Source organism: Gracilinanus agilis, unplaced genomic scaffold (genome assembly GCF_016433145.1).
Source record: "Gracilinanus agilis isolate LMUSP501 unplaced genomic scaffold, AgileGrace unplaced_scaffold35518, whole genome shotgun sequence".
Lineage (NCBI taxonomy): Eukaryota > Metazoa > Chordata > Mammalia > Didelphimorphia > Didelphidae > Gracilinanus > Gracilinanus agilis.
The window spans coordinates 1-10,061 of NW_025368599.1; the positions used below are offsets into that span (position 1 = coordinate 1).

The window sequence follows — 10,061 nt, forward strand, 5'->3', positions numbered from 1 at the left end:
CCTTCCTTTCTTTCCTTCTTTCTTTCTTTCTCTTTGTCTTCTATCTTAGAATCAATTCTGAGTATCAGTTCCAAGGCAGAAGAATGATAAGGGCTAGGCAGTTCGGGGTTAAGGGACTTGGCCAGGGTCACACAGCTAGGAAGTGTCTGAGAACAGCATTTGTGCCCTGCCTCCTTGCTCAATCTGCTGAGCCACCTAGCTGCCCCCGGCTCTATTTCTTGATACAGCTAATTTGGTTTGCCATCAATGCCAAGAGGCAGAGCTAAAACAGAAAGGCCACTGCAGGGCCTGGGAACAAATCAACAAATAGCAGTCCCACATCCCACTGACTCTCCTCCTTCCTGAACAGGCACTGGTGCATCAGTCCTGGACTCTCAGGTCTCCCATCACCCAGACCTGGTTGCTATGGTAACGGCACCAGCCGTGCCAGATGGCTATTGTCAGAGATGTATGTGTCCTAAGGATGTGGGTAAAGTCCAAGTGACTCATATATTAACAAAGATTTAGGGGCCACCGTTAGATACCAGGAGCACAGAAACTGGTCTTAGAGTTCTCTCTTTTTCTGGAATGGGACCATGCCTAGTCAGCCTTCAGGAGTTTCTGACCCTTCCTTCTACCCTTCCTTCTTCCACCTTTTTTTTAAAATTCTAGGCCTCTATGCTCAATTTACTTTTTCTTCCTAAGCAGTCATGGCCTGAAGAGGCAGAAAACTCTCTGAGGCACAGTCCTAAGTGAGAGTTGAGAGGTGGGAGGGATGGTTCCTTTGCTCCTGTGCCAAGCTCAAACAGGGACTCTGTAGTCAGGTTCATGTGATGGCCTTCCCCTCCTTTCCTTCAAAGAAGGACCAAAGGAGTCATCAGCCCAACCTCTAGTTTCTGCATCCTCATCTTCCATCTGTAGGGTACCTTGGAGCCTAGCACTGGGGCTGGCAGGGGTTGCCACAGTAACATGTCTAGCTTCCTGAGCTCAGTCTGCTCAAATAGCAGGGCTGTGGGTGTATAGTGGGTGCTGGGAGGAGACCCAGCTCCATGAGCCTGGAGGTAGGGGTGTGTGTGTGTGTGTGTGTGTGTGAGAGAGAGAGAGAGAGAGAGAGAGAGAGAGAGAGAGAGAGAGAGAGAGAGAACACAAGTACTAACACATTAAATATCCAGGAATCATTGCTTCCCTAGGATAAACATAAGCTAAATCTAAGCAGTGGAAAGATCCACCCTTCCTGCCCCTTATTCCCAGAATGTCATTGGGCATCCTCTACATCTGGGTTTATTGATATTCTGAAAGTGCCTTAGAGTTTCCAGGGCTTGAGTTTCCCCTGGATCTAAGGACGTGTCTCTGCCCTCAGGTTAGGGGCAACCTGTATGTCTCTTCAATCACACAGAGAGCTCTGTGAGCCCTATCTCCCCTCTAAATTCAGAGATCTGGGAAAGAAGACCAGAAGGAAGAGGATAGTTTTTTCAGGTATTCAAAGGATTTTCTCATGAATTAGGAGTTAGACTCGTTCTGTTTGACCTCAGGGATTAGGTAAACCAGGGGCAATGGGAGGAAGCTGCAAGGTCCCTAACAATTAGAGCCCAACCAAAGGGGAATGGGCTGCCCCGGGCAATTCACCGCTACTTTAGGAAGTTCTTTCACACTGGAAGTGAGGAATTCAGGGCTGAGGCTGGCTGATTACTTGACTGGCTTATGGTCATCGGAATTCCTTTCCAGCTACAGGTTGGACTAGAAATCCCCTAATTCTTTTGTTCCTTGGGCTTGCTGGAGGATGTAGGGCCTTTATCCCCCCCTCAGCCTGAGATTATTGAGACTATGTCATAACTGCCCCCACTTTGCTGAGAATCCCCTATGAACATGGGTTTTGTCTGCCTCTCAGACCATTGCCCTTCCCCAAGATCAGAGGCTCCCTAAAGCCAAGGTTTGTCACAGAATTTGACAGTTGGAAGGGACCTCGGCAGTCATGACTTACCTAAAAGAAATCCCAAAACACACCTGTCAAGTGGTCCATCCAGGTCCATCTTGAATGTCTCCAAAGAATCAGGAACCCACCACTTCCAAGGGCCCAGGTCATTCCACTTTTGACAAATCTAAATATTAGTAAGGGCAGTTAGAGCTCCCCTTGGAATCAGAAAGACTTGAGTTCAAATTTAGTTTCAGATACTTACTAGCTGTGTGACCTTGGGCAAGCCACTTAACCCCATTTGTCTCAGGTTTTTTTTGTTTTTTTGTTTTTTTTTTTTAAACCCTTACCTTCCGTCTTGGAATCAATACTATGTATTGGTTCTAAGGCAGAAAAGTGGTAAGTGCTAGACAATGGGGGTCGAGTGACTTGCCCAGGGTCACACAGTTAAGGCCAGATTTGAACCTAAGACCTCCTGGCTCTCAATCCACTGAGCTACCCAGCTGCCCCCTCAGTTTTCTTATCTATAAAATGAGCTGGAGAAGGAAATGACAGACCACTCCAGGATCTTTGCCCAAAAAACCCCAAATGGGATCACAAAGTGTCAGATACTACTGAAATGATTAAACAACAATTGTTTGAAAATTCTTTCTGACATCAAGGCTAAAGTTCACCCCTATTTCTCCTGGTTCGACTGTCCTCTAAGGCCAGACAGAACCAACGGAATCTCTTTTCCACTTGTTAGCCCTTCAGTGACTTGAACACAGCTATTGAGTTCCCCTTGGTCTTCTCTGCAGGTGAAGTATTCACAGTTCATTTACCTTCCCTTGGCATGGAATCAAGCCTTCCCGAGGGCAGGGGCAAGGCCTTTACAGGTTCTGGGTGGCAGAGAAATTGTTTGCTATTCAATCATCCCTGAAAGCCCGACTTGAGGGACATGAGAGCTGCTGGTAGCAGCAGAGCCAGAGTAGGCTTGGGATGGAGGGTGGGATGGGAATGGGAATGAGGATCCAGGAGCAGGAGTTATTTCATTTCTCTGTTTTGCAGGACACTGCAGGTCAGGAACGATACCGGACCATCACAACTGCCTACTACAGGGGTGCCATGGGTTTCCTGCTAATGTATGATGTCTCCAACCAAGAATCCTTCAATGCTGTCCAGGATTGGTGAGTCACCCCTGCCCTTCAGTCCCTCTCCTCAATGCCAGACCACAGACCCCACACCCCCTATTTCTTGCTAGGGTGTCTAGTCATAGAAGGGAATGTCTACCTCCAAGGAGGATTCAACTTATCCTCACATAGAATAGCCTCTTTATGTTTTGAGGGTGTTTTTACCTCTTTTTTTAAGAGTAAAAGAGGGGAGCAGCTAGCTCACTCAATGGATAGAGAGCCAAGCCTGAAAACAGGAGGTCCTGGGTTCAAATCTGGCCTCAGACACTTCCCAGCTGTGTGACCCTGGGCAAATCACTTAACCCACATTGCCTAGCTCTTACCCTCCTCTGCCTTGGAACCAATATGTAGTATTGAATCTAAGATAGAAGGTAAGGATTTTTTAATAGTAAAAGCTTTATTCAAAGTTCTGTTTTATTTATTTTTTTCTTTTTGAAATGTTTTATTAATGCTTTAAAAAAAAACCATTGTCATTTCCCAATGACTCTGCCTAAACCCAAAGAATCTTCCCTTGAAGCAAAATTAAAACAAATGAGCACATTGTCCAAGCCAGCATCTCACATTTATAAACCACTACCTCTCAGCTAAAAGGAAGACGTTTTTAATTTTTTTCAATTACTCTATTGTCTCTCCCTCCCCCCACTCCCATAAACTGGAAAAATAAAGTCATTGTAAAAATTGGCAGTCAAGCAATATGAATTCTCTCATTGTCCCTATAAAAATGTATTTATATCAATATCAACATCGATATCTATCTATATATTGATATCTACCTACTTTCTATCTATTTCTTTTGCTCTCTGTCTATCCATCTGTCTTTCTCTCTCCCTGTCTATCTGTCTATCTATCTATCTGTCTCTCTGTCTACCTCCCTCTCTCTCTCTCTCTCTTTATCTATCTACCTACTTACTTTCTATATTTCTATTTCTCTGTCTGTCTGTCCATCTGTTCATCTGTTTATCTCTATTTATCTACTTTCTCTCTTTCTATTTGTCTCTCTGTCTGCCGATCCTTCTGTCTATCTACCTATCACTCTCTTTATCTTTCTGTCTATCTATCTATCTATCTATGTATCTGTCTGTCTGTCTGTCTAGCCATCTGTATCTCAGTTCACACCCTGAGTCCATCACCTCTCCTTGTGGAGGTGGGCAGAATGCTTTATCAACTCCTCAGGAATCAAGCTTTGATCAGTTAAGTCTTTCAGAGCTGTTTGTTTTCACACTGTTGTTATTGTCTTAGCTTTTACAAAAGAATAGTTACTTCAAAGGTAGAACAAGAACAAACATACAAACACATTCTCCAACAGCTAGAAGGCATAATCCCTCATCTTCCTCCCCCTATCCCAGTCTCTGGGGAGGGGGGAAGGATCAGGTTCACAATTTTAGCTTAAATCCATCACAGTCGTCAGTTACACCAAATTCCACATCCAAAGCCCTGCCTGGGCTTGCCTCGTACAATTCTTTCTTCTTTCCTGTGGGACTGATAGCCAGCCACATATGACCCAGAATCCTGGGCTCCCAGGGCCCCGTGGCTCATGTTTTTACATCCAAGACCTTATTCTCTGTACCAAGGATAGGTAGGGACAAATGAAGCTAGTCTGAAGCCCCCAGGGCCACTGGGCAGAAGAAGGTGGTCCTTCCCTTAGGTCCAGCTTAAGGCATAGTGTCCTTTCTGTGAGTGAATGAATGGTGCCCCGAGATGCCACCAGAAAGTGAGCTACAGTGTCGTTAGGTTCTGTCAATTCTTTCTTCATGCCACTCAGAAGCCCACAATCACAGATGTCTCCCTGATCCACTTTTTTTAAAACCCTTACCTTCTGCCTTGGAATCAGTACTGTGTATTGGTTCTAAGGCAGGTGAGAGGTAAGGGCTGGGCAGTGGGGGTTAAGTGACTTGTCCAGGGTCACACAGCTAGGAAGTGTCTGAGGCCAGATTTGTCCCTGATTCACTTTTTTTTTAAACCCTTAACTTCTGTGTATTGGCTCCTAGGTGGAGGAGTGGTAAGGGTGGGCAATGGGGGTCAAGTGACTTGCCCAGGGTCACACAGCTGGGAAGTGGCTGAGGCCGGATTTTAACCTAGGACCTCCTGTGTGTCTAGGCCTGACTCTCAATCCACTGAGCTACCCAGCTGCCCCCCGCCCTGATTTACTTTTGACTAGCCTGCTGAATGGGGCTGGTCACTCAGGTCCCTGGGTCTGGCCAACTGGCTTGTTCTGGGAGCAGGCATAGTCTCTGAGTGCAAATATTTCTCCTCCAGGGCCACCCAGATTAAGACATACTCCTGGGACAATGCCCAAGTCATCCTCATTGGGAACAAGTGTGACTTGGAAGATGATCGGGTGGTGTCTACAGAAGATGGCAAGCACCTTGCTGATGACCTAGGTGAGTGCTGGTTGCAAGGGCTGAGGTCAGCAAAAGCCCAGCCCTCCACCACAAATCTTGGGGAACTTTGGAACCCACCTTGGCACCACAGTGATCTCTGGGCCAGGGCTGGCTGGAGAAACAAGCCCTTGGGACCAGATTGCCTCTGTTTCTCCTACAACATAAACATGGAGCAATGCCTCTGGGACAAGGACTGTATCTACTCCCCAAAATTTTCAGGGATTCTGGAAGTTGAGGTTAATATAGAAGCAACAAAATATTTTAGATTCATTCCACAAACTTTTTTTACTAGCACCCCAATTTCATTTTGCTTAGGTAAATATTACCATAGTGATGCAGATTGGCCTGGTAGGGAGAGGTCTTGCTCTGAAGTCAGGGACACCTCTGTTCAAATCCTGCCTCTGACACACACTTGGGTGAGTCCCTTGACCTCTCAATATGGCACCTCAGGCAGCTCCCTAGCTCTAAGGTTTGATTTTCAATCTTCCTTTTGATCCTTTCTTTTGTCTTTGCATCGCTCTTATTTCTGAATCTCTCCCTCCTATCCTTCCTTGCCCAATGGGTCATCTCTTCGTTACCACCTGTTTTTTAAAAAAAAAAGAAAAAAAATATCAGTTTCAGTAAAACCAATCAGCCCATCACCCATGTCTAGGCCTAAAACTATGGTGGGAGGCATTGATGGACAGGAGTTCTCTCCTCTGATCAAATGACAGAAATGGGCCCAGCTGGCCCTCCTCCCCGCCCCCCCTTATTACATTACATTACAGGGATTGCTTACGGTATGGCCGATGAGGAATGAAACAGGCCTCAAGGTTGGAGGTGGGCGGAGAGGTAATCCATATGTGGATAATGAAGTGTTGGAATGATGGTTAAAATTCATAATTCTTTCAATCTCTGAATTGGAAGGGAGTTTTAGTCGCCTAGTCTGACCCACACCAAGTAGTAATCTTTTCTTCAATTCATCTGACAAATTATAGGAGGCGGCTAGGTGATACAGGAGATAGAATGCTGGACCTGAAGTCAGGAAGACCTGCCCTCCATAGCCGTCCTGTGTCCCCTTGTCTTCCCTGGACTAAATGGCTCCAGTTCCTTCCTGATCACTGCCCAGCAGTCCCTCACTCTTCTTGCCATTTAGGCCCCTCATTCCTGGTCACTCATCAATACCCTTCTTAAAACATGGCGGCCAGAACCAAACACAGGACTCCAATGTGGTCTGATCCAGGGCCCAGGCCAAAGACTGACTTTTGTCTCCCCAAAGAACCCATCAGATCTTCCCATTACAAAGCACTTTTACACGTGCTATCTTAAATTCCTCTTACAACAGCCCCAGGAGGCAGGGGCTATTATCGCTTCTACTTTACGGATAAGGAAACTGAGGCAAAGAGCGGTCAGGGGTCACACAGAGAACTTGCACTGGCGTCTTCCTGACCACCCATGCAGTGTCCCTCACGGCTTGTCAAAGTCACCACTAGAGTGGATGGCTGGGGCTCTGGGTAGGGGGGGCACCAGCATTTAGAAGGTATCAACAGCATTTGTACTCTTCCGGCAGTGGGGAAAGAACAGAGCTTGGCCCCCAGTTAGCAAGAAGGGTTAGTTAAAAGAGGAAGTTGCCACATGATGTGTTTCTCCCCCAGTCACCCTAGGGGAGGCCCTCTCCAGGCCAGGTTGCCGGTTCCCTGCCCAGCCTCCACTGGAGGCTCAGTGTGGCTCCCCCAGTGATAGCCTGGAGGTATACTGAAGCCTCCCTGGGTCCCGGGAAATAGCCTCCTGCAACCCCAGGTCCCTCCTTCAGGAGAACCATCCCAGGGAGTGGTCTACTAGTGGCCAGGCCAGTTCTGTTGGAGCCTCCTCGCTTGGGGAGGGGAGCTGGACACCCCTCCTAGGGCCACCCGGACCATCTCCCTTCTCTTGCTTATTGCAGGGTTTGAGTTCTTTGAAGCCAGCGCCAAGGACAACATCAACGTGAAGCAGGTGTTTGAACGCCTGGTGGACATTATCTGTGAGAAGATGAACGAGAGTTTGGAGGCCGGCTCGGGAACCATTGGCAATAGCAAGGTTACGGCCCTCAACGAGGCGCCCCCTGCCCAGTCCAGCAACTGCAGCTGCTAACACTGGGGCTGCCTGGACTCCTGGCCCTCTGCCACCCTTCCTGCCAGGACGCTCTGCTCCCAGGGGCAGCGGGGGATACCTCTGTGTCCCCTCCAGGTTGAGGGCACTGTCTGCTCACAAGTACGGCTCATCCACAGGGTCTTTGCTCCAGTCTCCTCTGCACACAGGACTCTACACTCCTTGTTTCCCCTTTTAAGCCTGCTTGCCAACTCGTTCAGAAAGAAGGGGAGCCCTGACCCCATCAAGCTAGGGATCCGACTGTGGTGAGATGAGGAGGAGGAGGAGGAGATGGAGGTATCCATCGGGAGCTTGGCATTCACTACAGGCCTAGGGAGAGCAGACATGCATGACCTGGCATTTCCATTTTTTTGGGAGAGGGGTAGGATTGAGGTGGGGACTTATGCTACAACTGAGTCCCCAGCCAGGCAATATGAATGGGGGGAAGAAGAAAGAGTGGGGTTGAGAGGGGAGGAAAGGTCCCAGCCATTTCTGCATCAATCAGCAAGGCATTTTCTAAATCTGTTACCAAAGAGTCCATCCAGATTTAGATGGGCCTCCTCTTGGATTTTCAAGAGAACCTTTATGAGGGGATAAACCCAAAGCCATCATCTTTGCTACCAATACTGGCCTTTGATTAATGACCCTTGGACGGATGTTCCCAGGAGGAGCTGGCAGGAATATGGGTTCCTTTAGGTCTTTGCCTCCTCTCATCCCAAAGATTCTCTTCACTAGTTGGGAATATATGGAGTGGCAAAGTCATTCTCTGTATTTCTGCTGGAACATTGGAAACTAAGAGAAGGAAAAGACTAATCCGCTGGTTTCTTCTCACTTCAGGGAACCAAAAAAGTGCCTTTCAGTCAAATTTGTTTTAATTTGTCCCCATCATGGTCCTGCTTTCATTCCAGGTATTCCCACTGTATCCATCCCATCCCCATCTCTACTCCCACCTCCCCCAGCCCCCCCTAAAGGATTTCATTATAGAAGCATTGATAGCTGTAACAAGTGGAGAATCAAACTTTTAATATACAAGTCTTGAGTTTAATAAAGTAACGTGGACTCTTTGAAAGACTGTGGGGCTAAGAGGGCATCAGGATGGAAACCTTGGATCTATCTTGCGGGCCCCAGAGAGCTGGTTTGGTTCCAACACGGTTGGGCGTCGTAAACCTTCACTTCCTGCTAGGAAAGGAAATTGAGCAAAGATCTGGCAGTTCCCCTTGTTCCCTGGGTAAATTCTCTTTATGAAGATACCCAGGGCTCTTCTGAAGACCATTGAGAAACTATTGCCCAGGGTTATGTATGTATCAGCATCTATCCAAGGATTGGTTAAATCAGACTTTTTTCCAAATACATGTAAAAGTAATTTTTAACATTCATTTGAAAAAAATTTGAGTTTCAAATTCTCTTGTTCCCTCCCTCCCTTCCCCCTCTCTTTAAGACTGCAAGCAATTTGATATAGGTTAGACACGTGTAGTCAAGCAAAACACATTTCCATATTAGTCCACATGACACACTTTTAAGTTTAATCTTAACATTTTCTCCATTGCCTTCTTAAGTCTAGATCATCAACAAAGCAATAAATCAAACCTTGATTTGGAGCATTTGCCCATTTCCAAGTTATAAATACTCATAGTGAGAACATAACAACCAGCTCTTACCAGTTAGGTTCAGCTGGCTCTAGCACAGCCCTGGTCCAGTTTCTCATTTCACAGATATGTCCTAGACCCATTAATACAATTGTCTTCTGCCTCTAGATTATAGGAACAGGTCCCTCAAGTAGCTGTCCATGCATCTCTTGGGATCCAGTCACCAAGTCAGTAGGGAAGAACAAATCAAACCACTGAATTTGGAGTCACTGAATTCAAACCCCCATACTGCCATTTAACTACCAAAGGGACCTTGGACAAGCCCCTCAACCTCAATGGGCCTCAATTTTTTCTTCTGAGAGTTGGACAAGAGGACCTCTAGGGATCATTCCAGCCTTAAATCTATGTTCCTTTGATCCATGGGAATCAATAAGGCTTTGTGTGGTGTTGAAAGCTTCCTATTGGGTGGGAACACCATGGGTTCCTCCTTGCAGGTAAAGAATTAGCTTTCACTGTCATCATCAGCCTGAAACAGCATTCGAGGGAGGCTCCCGATAATTTATAAACAGCAGCCCTGACCTCCATCACTTCTCTTTCTGCCTCTGCCTGGGTGAACAGGCAGAGTCGCACCTCTTTTTGAGAAGACCTTGATTTGACTTCCTAGCTCCCTTCCTCCTTTCCTTCCTTCCTCCCTTCCTCCTTTCCTTCTTTCTTCCCTTCCTTCCTTCCTCCCTCCCTTCCTTCCTCCCTCCCTTCCTTCCTCTCTCCCTTCCTTCATTCCTCCCTCCCTTCCTCTCTTCCTTCCTTCTTTCCTTCCCACCTCCTTCCCTTTCCCCATCCTTCCTTTCCTTCCTCTCTTTCTTCCTCCCTCCCTCCCTCCTTCCCTTCCTCCCTTCCTCCCTTCCTCCCTCCCTCTCTTCCTTCCTTC

The 10,061-nt window shown here is 47.1% G+C and overlaps 1 protein-coding gene across 1 annotated transcript; it reads left to right on the plus strand.

Annotated features, from left to right (window-relative positions):
- Positions 1 to 349: 349 nt before the first annotated feature.
- On the plus strand, positions 350 to 8,830 carry LOC123254918 (ras-related protein Rab-3D-like; the record flags this gene model as incomplete). The annotated part of the gene is made up of 4 exons (XM_044683809.1): positions 350 to 408; positions 2,939 to 3,057; positions 5,317 to 5,441; positions 7,363 to 8,830. Coding segments are annotated over 4 exons (491 nt in total), but the record flags the coding sequence as incomplete, so codon positions are not given.
- Positions 8,831 to 10,061: the final 1,231 nt, after the last annotated feature.